General features: G+C 37.0%; 1 protein-coding gene across 1 annotated transcript in view; it reads right to left on the bottom strand.

Moving 5' to 3' along the window:
- The window catches only part of TRPC6 (transient receptor potential cation channel subfamily C member 6), an 87,781-nt gene that overhangs the window by 40,045 nt on the left and 30,850 nt on the right, over positions 1-16,886 (bottom strand). Inside the window, exon 2 of the mRNA XM_058545351.1 lies at positions 150-924. Coding sequence (XP_058401334.1) covers positions 150-924 — 775 coding nt within the window. The remainder of the gene's footprint in view (positions 1-149; positions 925-16,886) is intronic.

The following is a 16,886-nucleotide window of genomic DNA, read 5'->3' as shown; positions in this document are numbered from 1 at the left end:
ATACAATTACAACAAAGAGCTTGTTGAAAAAACATATAAAATTTCCTCCTGTCCACAGTAACTAGTACAGCACTGAACACATTGTGGAAGCTTGTGAATACCTTGACTTTGACTTGTGGAGGGTGAAGTTTCTATTGTTAAAGACCTACCTTGAACTCTTTCTCAATGTTGGCCAGCACTGCCAGCTCATTGCTAAGTTCTAAAGCTGTCATCACTGGATCTTCACTAGACAATGACAGGTAAGCTGGACTTGCCAGGCCTTTATACGCATTAATCCTAGATCTGGAGTGGCTAAAGGAGTCATGCTTCTGTTTCTGGTTACATTCACTACACTTGCAGAAATAATCATGGGGCCGTTCAATCCGAGCACCCTTCCGCAAGAGGGTGTGCACAATTTCATATTCCTGGCAGTGCGCAGCCAGAATGATTGGAGTCACATCATGGGAGAACCGTGTCCCATCTTCATCATAGGCATAAAAATCATCTTGCTGGAGTTCAGACTGGCTGGGGCTGGTTGCTAACCTCTTGCCTTCAGCAAAAGCTGGATGACTGAGAATGGCTTCCACAATCCGAACATAACCTTTACTAATAGCTAGGAGCAAGGCATCCCCAACACGAGAGAGGTTTTCTTTCTTGAGAAGAAGTTCTGTAATTTCTAGATGCTCGTTGGCCACTGCCAATTGCAGGGCATTCTGGCCCATGTAATCCACACAGTTAACGTTGAGTGAGAGACATTCTTCTAACATCTTCCTCACCACAGGGACATTGCCATATTCAGCTGCATCTAGAAAGCGTTCCTCCTCAGCAGATAAGCTTGTTGAGCGATCATTAAACATGTATGCTGGTCCTCGATTAGCTAACCTTCTCCCCTTCTCACGGAGAATTGTCTGCCGCCGGTGGGCCAGTCTGTTGTCAGCACTCCGGCTGTAATAAAACAGAGAGATTGTGAACAAATCATATTAAGAGGATTTTAGTGTGCCAAATGACCTGCCATTCATCTAATGCAATCCTCAACTGTATTAGATGTTGTCTCATTGTCTCTAGACCAACTATAATATAAAATGAAGATGTATTTACTTGTTAATGGATTCAAAGAACTTTTCCTTTAAGAAAGGCAGACATTTTGCAGATTTTAACATTCTAATTTGGAGTGGAGACACTGGCAATTCTCATAATCTCTCTTTTCCATTCACATAGAGATTAATATGTATGTTTCAATCACAGATGGTATAGACATAAGAAAGACCCATAATCAGTCACCAATATAATATAGAGTGTGAAAATATAAAAAAAAAAGTAGAGGAAATAGCAAATCTATTCAAGTCAACACATATTTATCAAGTCCCTCCTATGCCAGGGCCAGGCACTGTATAAGGTTCAGGAAAACCAATGATGAAAAAAAGTAGAAAATTTTCTGCCCTTGTAAATCTTATATACTAAAGGGAGAAATTGGGAATTAGCACAAGGCCTAGTTATCAACTGTCATAAAAAACCTGTAGCAGGGGTATCTAACCTAGTTTCTGGGAGAAAGTTACATGCTAAAAATGGAAGAATGAGGAATCAGGTGAGACTACATTTTGGGAGAATGAGACAGGGGTTGGGTGCAGGTAGAGAGCTTTCTCCAGCAGAGGGATCAACTAGATGCTATAGCATAGGTTTCATTAACAGGAACAATTAATGCTTGGACTCTGTTAGGTATTGTTCTAAAAATCATTGGAAACTTGAGAAAATTGTGATCAAGGTGGCAAGTGGGAAGGAATGCGTCTGTGATGGAGATGGTGGTCAAAGAGGTGGCCAACATTCAATGCTGGCCTTCGATCTGTGATAAGAAGAGAAAGTGATTCATCCTCTGATCAAAATATGTATAATGGGGAATTTTTCCTTATTGATTCATAACTTTATGTCTTAAGGTCTTTTTGATCTTGAAGGGCTCAAACCTTATCGCTATCACTAAATGTTCTTTATAAATGTTCTAAGAGCCAACTCTCTTTAAAGACTGTCACAAACTTCCCAGTATGAAGAGAATTTAAATAGATCCAAAGACCCCATAAGACATCCTGCCCTCCAATGTGGCCAGGCCTAGAGAACCTAAATCTCTTTCCCTACTAGCCCTTATCCGTCTTGTTACCAAATTTCCAGGCAATGTTGTCTACGGCAGTGTAATGCCCAAAGAAGTTAGCAAAATGTCAGCAACTCAGAAATAGATTATGGTTCTCCAAGAAGCTGGAAGAGTATGCTGCCATATTCACACATGTTTTTCATTGATTTTCATTCAACAGTGAATCCTTTAGCCATCCAAGCTCTCTTCAAAACCAAACAGGCAGATGTTTTATAAAAGAGATAACTTTGTAAACTTAAAAAATGATGTCAAGGGCCAATGGCCAAACATACATTATAATACTAATAATTTCTAAGGTGGATCTCTAGATAATGTCTATGTAACTTTTATTAGGTAATAAGGGAATGATTTCTACAAGCATTTTGTTTTCTATAGCTATTGTTTTGTTTTCAATTCCATTTTTAATTTTATCAAAGTTATGCATGTACATATTTTAAGGATTCTATAAGCTTGTTACAAGAAACAGTACTCCCTTGTTCTTCATTTTCCCCATTTCCTGATCCCCAGAGGCAATAAATTTCAACCATTGTAGCTGATTGTTTTATAATTTAAATCCTTATATTCATATAACTTGGTAATATTACTATTTCTTGATTTTCCAAGTTTGGCATTATCTGTGGACTTCTCATTACAAAAGTAGAGGATTTAGCTCACTTTCACAGTCTCTCACCACACTTTCACACCTTTCTTATACACATACACACCCACATGGACACACACAAACATGCTTCATAGTCCCTTATGGGTCCAGTATAGTTATATCATAACTTTTGTTAGATAACTATTTACATTATGACAATGCAAGTGCTAGTCATAGGAATGACAAGTAGTAACTCTGGTGTCTTTTCTGGTATGGCTTCTCTATATCCTGAAACTCAGTTGTTAAAAATTCTTTTTCTGGAGTAAAAAGGCACATGTGTACAGTGATGGATGGTAATTAGTCTTTGGGTGGTGAACATAGAAACTGAACTATAAGGATGTACACTTGAAATTTATATAATGTTATAAACCAATGTTATCTCAATAAAAAAATAATAATAAAATTTAAAAAATTCTCTTTCTTTATTCATATGCTTAATGCTCCATGTACTTATGACTAATCCAACAAAACTCTCTTGTTCAATGTAAACCTTCTTTTAATACACCCAACACACTATGGGCTTTTTCAATTTTGGCTTCTTGAAGAATCTCTTCTTAGCTAATCAGGACCAGTTGCTGTCTAGACTTGATGAAATATGTCGTCTTTGAATCTTCCTTTTAGCATCATCCCAAGGATTCTCTTTGCTTTGCTTTTGTGTTGGGTTCCTTATCATCTATATCCCAGATCCTCTTCTTTTTTGCTTTACCCTCATGTTCTAGTACAGCACATCCTACAGTAGCTGACTGAGACGGCATGCATAGGAGGTAAATTTCTTGAGATTTTGCAGGTCTAAAAATGACTTTGTACTGTCTCCAATCTTAATTGGTAGTTTGGCTGGGTAGAGAATTCTAGGTTGACAATAATTTTGAAAGCCTTGTTCTGTCAGATTTTGTTTTTTATAGTTGCTATTGAGAAATATAGTTCTGGATATTCTCTTTGTCTCTGGTGCCTTAAAATTACATTTTTTTTAAAGAAGGAATCTCTTTTCCTCCATAGTTCTGGGGACTCAATAAACCTTTTAATCTGGAAAAACGTGTCCTTTTCTGAGAAATATTTTTGACTTATTTCTTTGATAATCTTGTTTCCTGCTTTCTGTGTTGTTTCTGCAACTCCTTTTTGGATGTTGGACATTCTGGAATTAACCTTTAATTTTCTTATCTTGTCTCTTCTATTTTCCAATTATTTATAATTTTGCATTACACTCTGGGATATTTCTTTAGCTTTATGCTCTAATATATCTTTTGAATTTATTTTCTGCTATTATGCTTTTAATTTTCAAGAACATCTTTTTGTTTGTCAAATGTTTCTTTTTATAACACCTTTTCTGCTTTCAAAAACACATATCTTCCCTTATCTAATTCTGGAGATATTAGTGATAAAGACTCTATGCAGATCAGAACACTTCAGAGAATTTACTCTTAAGTTGCTTTATTATGTTTGTGTGCTTTGTTCTCTATATTTTATACGAGAGTTTTTCCTCAAATTGCTAGTGATCCTTAATGGATATTCTTTTCCATTTTTAAAATAAATATTAATTCTAATGTCTTTTCTAAGAGACTGTAACTTCCCCTCATAAGAATTAGCCAGAATATAATGTTTGTTTTGGCCAAAGGTGATTCTTAGAAGTGAGCTTTTAGAAGAGCAGCAGTATTTCTGAGTTAACAGGATGGATGAGGTAGAAGAGACGAGAGGTCATCAAGGTTTGTTACATGAGCAACCATCCATCATCTTCCTTCCAAAATTCTGAGCCCTCTTCCCTTCTCTCCGACACTTTTCTGGCTTCTAATAACCTCTTAGCCTTTCACTTCTTCTCTTGTCTTCTGTATATATTCCTTTCCATAGTTTCTGTTGTAGACAAGAGAAAGTTCAATGATTGGGGGATAGGAGGTGTCTGCTGAACGTGGATAATGTTTTGAAAAATAAAAACTGTAAGATTAAAGGAGAAAAGAGCTAGGATCAGGGGATTTATAAAAATGAGATGAAAGTACCAGGAGTGAGAACTTGCAAGAAAAGTTCTCATGTATCTAAAAAAAAAAAAAAAAGACAAAAAATAGTACCAAGTACCAAAAGACCATGAACCAAGCCTCTTTTTTGTTCTTTTTCTTCCATAAGAATGGGAGAAATAATTATTCTAATCTATGTCACAGGATTATTTCCAGGGTCAACTGAAATTATGAATGTGGAAAGCACTTAAATTTGGGTTTCATTGTTTTTTACAGCCACAGGAATATGCATTTATATGAACAAGAAATTTTCAGCTGTTATTCAATTAGAAGGCCTGTGAAAAGGCAAAGATTGCAATGGTAATTGATGTAAATGGTTTTTGTCTTTTTGCAGAAAGAAAAAATATAATCAGTAACTTTACTCATATCTCAACTTGTACTCTGGTTTCCAAAGTTTTATTTGTTTATATAACACCTCTAAATTTACATTGAGGTAGAATAAGCTTGAGTTGTGACATCTTTAACTCTAAAATTTTAAGATAATGATTTTAACGCCTATTTATTTGAATAATGGTAAGTTCCATTTTAGCAAGCCACTAGTCCTAAGGATATATCCTATTTCCTTCTAAACTATCATGGCTTTCAAACCTATAACTTCCATCCTTTGAAGGAACAGCAAAGACATTTCCATAACAGTCTTTTCTTTAGTTTTAAAGCATTTCCTGTCTCTGTCATTGCCACCACAAATATTAATCATATGCAGTGGCGTAAATTTCAGATATGTTTGTACAAAAAAAGCTGGATTATCTCATCTCTTTAGCACTCTGTCAACAGAAAAGCCAGATACAGAATGTTTATAGAGCCGTTTGAGATTGCTTTAGGAAGATAACTATTGCAAGCACAATGAAGGCAGTACTCCTTGCCCGGGTAATGAGATAAAGGGAAAGCTGCTTTGCATGCTGACAGAACAAAATGCATGCTTTGCTGCCTCCTTATCTTCCCTAACTGCAGTTTAAAGAACAAAAGGTTCTATGTATATTAATTTGTCACAAGTGGTGTTGCTTAATCACTGACTTTCAAATGCAAAAGCAAAATGTGTAAAACAACTTTTTAGGTAACAAACATTTGAAGCCTTTCAAGAAAGATACTAGATATTGCTAGATTATATTACCTCTCTGAGAATGGATTTTATAAGGCTATATGGTAGAAATGTGCATTAATTGCAAATGTAAACTAGAAAAATTATCTACTAGAAAGAGGAACAACAGCCCAAAGCACTATGGCAACAGAAGTGATATTTTCATTCCAGCTAAAGGGTTCACTTTTGCAAGGTCAGCTCTTCTATTTAAGAAAAATATTTATCAAGAATTTTGCTTCATCCATTTAGCCATATTTAGCATGGTTAAGCGTTTAGTAAACTATATTTTCATGTCTGTATTTTTAAAATTTGTTTTATCACACTATATAAACCAGTACTAGGAAGGAGTGTAACTAGCCACTGCCCCCTTGGTACTCAAATATTGATTAGGTCATGAAAAATAGGTCATGAGTTTTCACATACCTTATTTTCCCAATTCTTTTTGCTGGCAAAATAGTGTCTGTTGTCCCAGATAGTGAGAGATGGAATAATCCATCTCTATTGAAAGTGCCAGCAACGAAAATTAGCTTCTAAGTTGAATTGGACTGTCTGCTTGAGTCCAGAGCACGTGCAGTAATTTCCTCTACTTCCTGTTCAACTATGATGCACTTTCACCAAATGGAACTGTGGCTCCACAAACTAAGCTCCATATTAAGTATCTAGCATTTTATTTTTTGCTTCAAAATCCTTGAAAATACTTGAATTAAACCACAATTCTACTAAAGCAGAAGTGTTAAAAATGTAAATGGCGTGTAACTATTCCAGGAAGCACGGAAGAGCCACAGAGTAGATTTTTAGATTCCTCCTCAGAAGGTAAAAATAAAGGAAATTCCAGAATATATATTTTAAAATGTGCACAATTTTCCATGGGAAAAATTGGACTTGGGTATTTAGAGTTTAACAATCAACACAACTAGCAATTTTGCAGATTACTTTAGGAGGATGAATGATAAAAGCAGTTTTATTTTAATTTTATAACAATGAGATGGTTTTTACTTTGTCTACTTAATCTCTGGCCACACACCCCTGGTCGTTCCTCTGGGGTTGAGGGAGCAGTAAACAATCAGAGTGGTTTTCTTTCATCCCATGAGAGCAAGGACTATATTGCCTCATTCACCACCGGATTCCCAGTGCTTGGCAGAAAGGCACACAGTAAGCACTTTGTTCATAACTGTCGAATGCATGAATGTCTCTTGTCAAAGGAATAGAGTTCAAAGCCTATTTGTTCCCTGTTAAACCAACAGCGAATCACTAGGATATACAACCCTACAAGCAAAAAAGGAACAAAAAGTATAGGTTAAACCACAGTGTGTCCTGGTGTATATACAATATTTTATATTCACTTCAAATAAGCAGCAAACTTGATAGGGAATGAGGAGATTGAAAGGCATATATATTTTATGGCATCCTTGTGACTTGTCATTGATCCAGAACTGGAGATTTTCTTGTCCTTAAAGGCAGAACGAATATTCTCCCATCTTTCCTGCTCTCTGCCTACCCTTTACATCGCACACAGAGCATAACCACCTATCTTCAGAATGCATTACCAAATCCCTTTAACTTCCAGATAGTTTTCAAGATAGCAATTCTTTATTTTGATTCAGTTAGCTTCGGTTTGCCCCATGGACTCCTCTCATTTCATCAAATACTAGCTTTCTGTTTGATCAGTCACACTACATCACACCACTGCCTTATTACTCACCCAGCGAAATGACAGAAGCCCGAACTGTTTGTCACTTTTAGCTGGGAGCCAGCAAAAGAGTGACTGAAAAATGTCTTGTGCATGTTACATATTTTTTGTTTGTTTATTTTTATCACCAATTGATGTCTTGTTTGTAAAATTTAGAGAACTATGTGAGAGAATGAAAACATGAATAGATAATAGAACAGTTATAGAAATTTGGCTTTTTATAAAACAACTAATTCTGAAATGTCATTGTTTCTTTTCAGCCTCCAGTTTGTGGTTTAATTTATTTCATGTGTCATGTCTTCCTTCTTTACAACGCTCTTGGGTAGAGCTCTGGGCACATGCATTTATTTGATCTATTTTGATAGAGTACTTTTGGGAATATTAAAAAGTTTACGTGTAATACAATCAAAATATATCCCAATTATCTCATCAAAGAAAAAGTTTTAAACCCTTTGCTTCTATTATCAAAAGCTGTCACAGTCCTGTGTATTACACAAGCATATTTTCCCATTCCACAAATAACCTCTGTATAAGAGATTCCAGGCAGGAAAAAGACAGCATACTTAAATTGGGTAATCTGAGGAATTTAATGAAGAGATTCTAGGAATGTGTGGGCAGGAGTTAGGGAAACCCAACATGGCGCCATGCAGTACCCAGGTCTAGGACAGTGTAGGCTTAGGCCTGAAGGAGCATAAGGAGGGAGCAGTTACTACAAGTTAAACAGGGTAACTGTAAGACAAGGGCCACTTGACAGAGTTTCTGACCTTTGGTAGAGGGTAGCAGCCAATTCTCAAGAAGAGAGCCAGGGGAATTGACACCCCAACCTCATTCTCCTGCCATCTGATGTCCTATAGGTGCCTTCCATGGGCTGTACCCAACCCAAAGCCTGGGGACAAAAGAGCCCCATTGATGCCGTCCACACAGGTCTGCATTGAAGCCATCCCCCCCGGCAGAGAACAGCATATAAAGGGTTGAGAGTGGACCAGAAGAGCCAAGCCAACAACACCCAGCACACACTTTGTAAGTGAATTTGACTTTGCCATGATTAACTCCTTCAGAAATCACTGAAGAAAACATATGCACAGAGAAAATGGTAAGTGGATAATTTTTTATTATGAGTCACTGATGCATCATCAGTTCTCACCTTTCTGAGCTTATTTTTCCCTTCTATAAGCTATCTGTCAGGAAAGACACCCACATTCAATTTCAGGCAGTCCATTATCTTAAAAAATGAGCCTTTAACTAAGATTCACCCATCTGCATTTTAAGTTGTTGTTCATATGAGGCTTAGGACGAACAACTCTGATTCTGAGGGTGAGAAGGAGGGCAATGTGATGTCATACAAACTTTAGAATTATTGAAATCGTGTGTTCAGCACAAGCTGAAGCTGCTGACTGCCAGAGACAACAGTGCTAAAGAAATGGACTTCAGCAATAGGTCTGGAACATGCTCTCAATCTCTACCACAAAGGCTACATCCAACTGCTCCCAGTGCAGGTTGAAGCCTGGCATGTCTTAGAGAGTACAAATGTAGGGAAAGAGAAGGTTAGATGATGCAATGCATAGTTTAATTTATTTAGAAATAAAAATTGTGGAATGCCTTTCTTTGCTGTTGGGGTATGATTTTAGATACCACAATCAAACCTCACATCCACCATCAGGTTCTTAACAGTTCATTCATTCATTCATTCATCAGTTCAAATATTTATAGTTCCAGGCACTGTGCTAGGCACATGGAGATACAGCACAGAAAGACATTTAAGGTATGGCAGAAAAGAGAGAAGTGAACAAAAGATTACTGGGTGATGAATATTATAAAAGGGAAGGTGTGATGTACTATATAAACGAATAACAAGTAGTTTTCAATTCAGTCTATGGGTCAGAGAAAGAGATCTCTTCCGAAGAGATGTCACTTATTCTAAGAATGAGAGAGAAGTTAGCAGAGGGGAGGGAGAGGAGAAGCAGCCCTCCAGGCGTAGAGAACCACACTCGCGTAAGTCAGTAGTCCAGAGAAAACACAAATATGTCCGTTATAGCTGGAATGCACAGGAGTTCCCTCCCCCAAGGGACTTCTGATTCCTGCCTCAGTTTAACTGACAGTTGAGACCTCAGGGTTAGAAGCTGGGGTATGGGTTCCACTGCTGTCCTCAGTTCAGCACTTAGAACTTATACCTTAGGGTCGAAAGGTAAAAATTTAGGTAACTCCCTAAGAGCTATGGATTCTAATTTAGGAGATTCAAGCTTCAGAACTCCAGTATTGGGTCTCCAGCTCAAGGGGTTTTGTTCTGAGCCCTTTGGAGCTAATATAATTCAAAGTCCCAAGTACAGAAAAATTAAGGACAAATTTAGGGTTGCTGAAAACTGAGTCCTTAGGGATCTGGACTTGAGGCAACGCTGGGGAGCCATACAAAATATCAGGAAGAACATAGCTTTGAAGAAAGACAAGCATTATTGGAAATTCTGACTCTGCCAATTACTAGCTGTGTCATCTCTCTGAGCCTCAGATTCCTTAGCTATAAAATAGGCGAGTGAAGCAGAGGAAGGGATAGCAATTACTTTACAAGGTTACTAAGAAATTGGCGATTTGTGAAATTCAGCTTAAGGTAATTCGATGCTTTGCTTAATAAATAAGAAGGAAGCTAAATAGCCATTAAATAGCTTCTCTTTCCCCAATGCATCTCTTACTTTGTACCATGTGCCCAAAACAACAGATTCACCCTTCCTTGTTCTTTTTCTTGCTCTGTACATCAACATGGCTAAAAAGGCATTTTCATTGCCTTAGTATTTTTTTTAATCTGCAGCATATTCTGTGCTTCAGACTTGGTAGCACTGTTCTTAAACTGTATTCCACTCTTTTCTCTTTATCCTTTGATGGTGCATTTCCCCTTCCCTTCTTGTATGCATGTGCTCTTAAAACCTGAACTCATCTTCATATTCCAGTGTCAAGTACAAGGCCAGGCACAAAATGTCTTATGAACCTGCAAATGAATAAGTAACAGAAAGAAAAGAGTATGACAAGAAAAGTGAATGAGAGTGTCCTGTTTCTTCATATTTTTTAGGAGTTTCCAAAACTATTTTTATTCCATATCAAGAACATATTTTTTACTATTCAGTTATTTAGAATGTCACTTATCATCAATAACCAAATGTGCAACAACCATACTACACAAACTACCTCTGCCATCAGAGAGTTAAATTTTGAAAAGAAGTGTATCCTGTATTTATCAAGTAAGGGTGACTCTTCATAATGTTCCTGCACCGTTCAGGCAGCTGAGGAGAAGGCAGACAGACCACTCTGTAGATGTAACCACATTTTGTTCACTTCCCACAAAATGACAGTTTATTCATTTAGGATTTCTCCTACCAGAATGATGTAATCTAATTAATAACACACTGGTTTTTAGATCAGGATCTGTGGGAATAAAAGAATTTTATATCTGAATATGAAAACGGTCACAAGACTAAATCTACCAATTTTACATACTAGCTTGATACAACTAAAGATCTTCCAATAATACACAATGCCCTCTTTTAAATGGGCTGACACCTTTGAAATGTAGGGCAAAGGGTTAGAAAGCATCAGAAGTCATAAATGTTGCCCAATGACTTGCAAAATTCATCTCTATTCTATAACCTTGTGCTTTATACCATTCCTAGCATTATAATGTCAGACACTTTTAAGCTACACAATTTTTTTCCTCATCCTCTGCCCAAATTCTTAACTTTTTCTTAAACACCCCAGATTCATAGCAGTTAAGAGCACAGATGCTGGAGGAACCAGACATGGATTCAAGTTCTGGCCTGGCCGTTTGTTGATGTTCTAGCTTCCACCTAAACAAGGATTATAATATTCCTGTTTCACAGGGTTGGTGGGAGGGTTACAATATTGTGTGTATTTTATTTGGAAAATATTACTTATAGCTCTGGCATAATACTAAGTGCTCTACAGGTCTTAACTTAATTAATCTTCTTAACAACCTTATGCAGTAGGTACTCTTATCATTCTCATTAAGGTAAAGATAATGTAAAGCATTTACTGCTTGATAATAGTAAGTGATCTATAAACAGTCTTAATTGTTATTATTCCACAGTATTTTAAAGCATTTTTACTCCTCATAAACTCAGATATACTTATCCACCCTCAGTAAAAATGAAATACGGCCATTTGGTAGAGTTTGATTTTGAGCATAGTAATTGTGTCAAGTAAATTCTAAGTTCACCATATACTTACCCTTATTTTTCTAGCTTTAGAAATAAAACTATTGGATAAACCCTTACGAACAGATATATTATGTTAACTTAATATGGCTAGAACTGGGAGGATGGGGGCTGACAGTAACTAAAGGTTTACTACGTGCCAGTCACTTAATCGATGTCATTTTATTTAATTTCCACTGCAGTTGGTGAAGTTCGCTGTTATTTCCACTTCACACATGAAGACACGTTTTGGGGATTGATCCAAAACAGAGATGGTATACATAAAGAAAAGCGTTGTTGTTGTTATTATTTTTTAATAAAGCTGAAAAAAGCTAAGGTTGAATATCCGGAAAAACAAAATGAAACTCTCTACAACACCTAGGACCAGTTATGATATATAGAAAACTCTTAAGTTCGCACTTATAATAAATAGTAAAGCAAGATTGTAAACTTAGGTTTGCAGATGTTATATTTCGTTTTTAAATCTTATTTTCATTATTGTGAAACATACATGCTGAAGAGAGCTACGATTTTAAGTTTAATAATAAAATTAACACCATTTACATCCCCCATCTAAGACCTAGATCACTGATAACTTTGAAGACCTCTGTGTGCCCCTTTTGAATTACTATCTCCCCTGCCCTCCAACAAGTGACCACTACAACACTACCTGGCTTTTGTGTCAAACATTCCCTTAACTTCATTTTTATAGCTTTTCCATCTTTGTATGCCTTAAACAATATAAATTAGTTTGGAAAAAGTAAATATTGAGTACCAACCCTGCAGAATAAGGAAAGGGAACTACTGGCACTTTTACACTATTGGAGGAAAGCTCCCGTAATAAGATAGGCAGAGCGGAGTCTGTGGTTCATCGTCTGGCTCCGGCTTCCCTGAGAGTTTACAAGGGTCCTTGTGGGTTAGGCAGCGGCTGACCACGACTGAGTCCTGGGAAACCCAGGGCTCACCAGAACTGCAACATCTGGCCAGGCTTCTGCTGCTCTTGACTCTGCTACAAAGGAGTAGATCAAGGCAAATCACCTCAGAGGGGAGAGGGGACTCACCCCTCTTCTACTATTCCCTAATGCCTTTAGAAGTAATATTATCAGTCAAGGTCTTTTGCCCCATTTTCTCATTTCTCTATATTTTTAAAGACCAATTTCACAAAAACAAAACACTGAATTGCCCTGAAAGCTACATAGTGTGACTAGCCATAGTAGCCAGAAAGCCACCAAATGTAGAGCCAAGGATGGAATGCATCTACTTCCATCTGCAGCTATATTCAACTTTTGGGGGTGTGGTCAGTGAGCTTCTATTTAAAATGGGATTTTTAAGGCAGCTTGAGCTACGAAAGTTACATGACTTCCCTGAAGTAAGGTGAAAAGGAAAACACAAATCAGTGAAACCACAGCTTTGATACAACATGAAGCAAACTAGCTGACTAACCCCTGGAGGCTTTCATATCATATGAACAAAAAACAAGGTTCTATTTTTCCACAGAGAAGTTGTTCTTTTTTTAAATTTTTTTGTGAGGAAGATTAGCCCTGAGCTAACATCCGATGCCAATCCTCCTCTTTTTGCTGAGGAAGATTGACCCTGGGCTAACATCCATGCCTATCTTCCTCTATTTTATATGGGAGGCCGCTACAGCATGGCTTGATAAGAGGTGCATCAGTGCACGCCTGGGATCCGAACCTGCGAACCCAGGGCCGCCGAAGCAGAGCTCACGCACTTAACCGCTCCACCACCGGGCCGGCCCACAGAGAAGTTATTCTTATCGTACCCTTCTTCTTTCATGGTAAAAGTGAGCTCAGTCCCTTTAGATGTGTAACTCAAACTATTTTTTTTATTAACTGCATTATATTGCTGTGCTAGTAAGTTTAACATTGAGAACTCTGCCCAAGGTTCACATTTCCTCCATGCATCCTACTCTGTGATTCTTTATTACTGCCATTAGTCACTGAGTGAATATTAGTTACTTAAATGTCTGAATGCATGGGATACATTTCTGCATCACTTCCACTTTATCCACCAAGGCAATAATAATAGAACCACAGACTAGAAATGTCAGCAGGGCACTTAGAAATTGTCTCTTTCAACTTTCTCACTTTTCAGGTACCTGCCGTAAGTTCTTCTAGAAGAAGGAACGTGTAAAAATTATTTTTTAATTATATAGTTACTTTCTACATGAGGAAACTGAGACCCCAAGTAACTTATCCAATTTTAAATAGCTGCTTATAACCCTGAACTGTTGACTCATGTTCTTTCCAAGATACTATTACCTTAAAATAAATTAGTTATTTAAAAGTAAATTAGTTTCTGGTTCTGTCAAGAGGGATTTTTTTATGATGAAGATCAAATTTAACAAACAACATATTGTTCCCCAAATATTCTCTTAGCTGGTGTTAAATGTACTCCCCTTAGATTGTGGCCAGATAAAAGTAGAAGAATTGACCTAGGTCAAAAGATTGATTGGGTCTACCTTTCTCAGCTCTTAGCTGAAGCCCAGAATAGTACTACAAACCATGAGTAGATCCGGCCATGGATGTTACTATGGCACTTAGCCAATTGGATGAGCCAGATGTTTACCACCAGTTTAACTCACAGAAAAGCATCCTTTACCCTCTCTGGTCTTCAGTTTCCTTGTCTTGAAAGTAATCTCTAAGGGCCATTCTGGTTAATACAATATTTGATTCTGTTTCTTTATTTTAAGTAAGTGGAATATTTAACTTTATTTTCAACAGTTTTGAGGATGGAGACTAAGCTAAATAATTTAAAGTCAGGTGAGAGCTCAGAACAACATTCTACAATACGATGTTTTCTCCAAAATCTGCTTCTCTAATCTTGTTCCCCATCTCAGTTAAAGGCACTCCAATCTTCTAGTTATTCAGGAAAAAAAAAAATCCTGGTGGCATCCTTGACTTCTTTCTTCCTTTGATACTCCCAAAACTTTTACTTAGGAAATCCTCCTAACTGTACCTTAAAATGAACCCAGACTCTAAGCAGCTCTTGCTCCCACCCTAGTCCAGGCCATATCATCTAGATCATTGCTACAGTCTCCAACTTGCTTTAATTGCCTCCTTGCAAATTCCACCCCCCATGAAAGTCTATTCTTACCTTAGCAGTCAGACTAATACTTTTAAAACATTAGTCAGATCATGTCACCTCTCATCTCAAAACCCTACAATGGCTTCCTATCTCAAAACAAAGGCAGAGTCCTTATCATGACCTGCAAGGCCTGGCACAATCTGACCCTGTATTGGTTCTCTGTATTGGACCCAACCTCACTCATTCACCTCCTTGCTCTTCCTTTATATACCAAGCATGCTTGTGCTTTTGTACTTCCTCTACCCTTTACCTGGACACTCTGCCCCCGATATCTGAATACGCACCCCCAATTCCTTCAGGTCTTCATTTAAAAGTCACCTTCTCTTGAGACCTTTCCTGGTTACTAGTTAAAAGTAAAATCTCAACCTCTAATACTCCAAGTCTCCATTCCTGCTTGTTTTTTTTCATCTTACCGCACATCACTAACATTTATATGTTTTACTTATTTGTCTTGTTTATTGTCTGTCTTTCTCACAAGAACGTAGATTCTATGAAGGCACAGGATTTTCTTCCCAATGTATTCCCAAGGTACAGAGTAAGTTCTCAGTAAATGTCTGTCAAATGTGTGAAAGCATGCATAGATATAACCTGGATTGACTGCCTATAAGGAATTGTTAGGTGTAGCTTCAGTGCCAGCATTATATAACAGAGTATTTTGAGATCAATAAAATCCATAAAGATCTATCAGGTTGGAACTTAAAAAAAAAATAGAAAGCACAAATTACCAACGCCAAAAATTAAAGAGGTGACATCATGTTACCTCTTTAACATGTCCTTTTAGATGTTAAAAGGACAATAGGGGATAAGTCAGAGGGAGAAGGTCAAATACCTTATGATCTCACTCATTAAATATAATGACAACAACAAACGAACACATAGAGACAGAGATTGGATTGGTGGTCACCAGAGGGGAAGGGGGGAGGGAGGAGGGCAAAAGGGATAATTCGGCACACGTGTGTGGTGATGGATTGTAATTAGTATTTGGGTGGTGAACATGAGAACATGATGTAATCTATGCAGAAATAGAAGTATAATGATGTACACCTGAAATTTATACAATGTTATAAACCAATGTTACCACAATAAACAAAAAATAAAAATAAATAAATAAATAAATAAAAGGACAATAGGGGAATATAATGGACTACTTTACGCCCATAAATTTCACGACCTGGATTAGCAAAAGATTTTTAGATATGACCCAATAGCATGATCCATGAATTTAAAAAATTGGTAAATTGGGCTTCATCAAAATGAAAAACTTTTACTTTTTGAAAGACACTGTTAACAGAATTAAAAGATAAGCCACACACTGCGAGAAAATGTTTGCAAATCACCTACTTAATAAAAAGACTTATATCTAGAATATATAAAGAACTTTCAGAACTCAATAATAAGAATCCAATAAAAGAAGACAAAAAAAAAATAAAACAAAGAATCTAATTAAACATAAGCAAAGATTTTGTCAGATACTTCACCAAAAATAAATATAGATGACAAATAAGCATAGGAAAAGATGCTCAATACTATTAGCCATTAAAGAAATGCAAATGATAACTTCTATAAGATACCACTGCATACCTATTAGAATGGTTAAAATTAAAAAGAATGATTATACCATGTTTTGGTGAGGATGCAGGACAACTGGAACATTTTTCTGTTCCTTTTTTCATTGTACAAGATTCCTAGTTTCCATGGCATCCTCTCCTGTCAGTTTGCAAAGTTCAGACACTTTAGTGGATTGTTGGCTGTCCTGGTCGTAGGAGTTGGGGTTGTTTATCCTCCAATGTTTTGGTTTATCTATTGTCTTTTTCCTTTTTGCTTCTTTTTCTCTTTCACTGCCTACTAGCCAAAAGGCACTATTCACTTCTTTTTTGTCTTTCCCCCTAGAAGGTACACATTTTGAAGAATGCTCTTTCAAACCATGCATATATCCTTAAGTCCTTTCCCTGTCATTCATGCTCAGATCAACCAGGGCAGCTTTATTAGTATTCTTCAGGCTTAGAGTTGGCTTTGTCCTTCCGGCAGCAGTTTTAGATCAACCTGAGGCTATCC

This window comes from Diceros bicornis, chromosome 7 (genome assembly GCF_020826845.1).
Source record: "Diceros bicornis minor isolate mBicDic1 chromosome 7, mDicBic1.mat.cur, whole genome shotgun sequence".
Classification (NCBI taxonomy): domain Eukaryota; kingdom Metazoa; phylum Chordata; class Mammalia; order Perissodactyla; family Rhinocerotidae; genus Diceros; species Diceros bicornis.
This window is presented reverse-complemented; position numbering and strand designations above follow the sequence as displayed.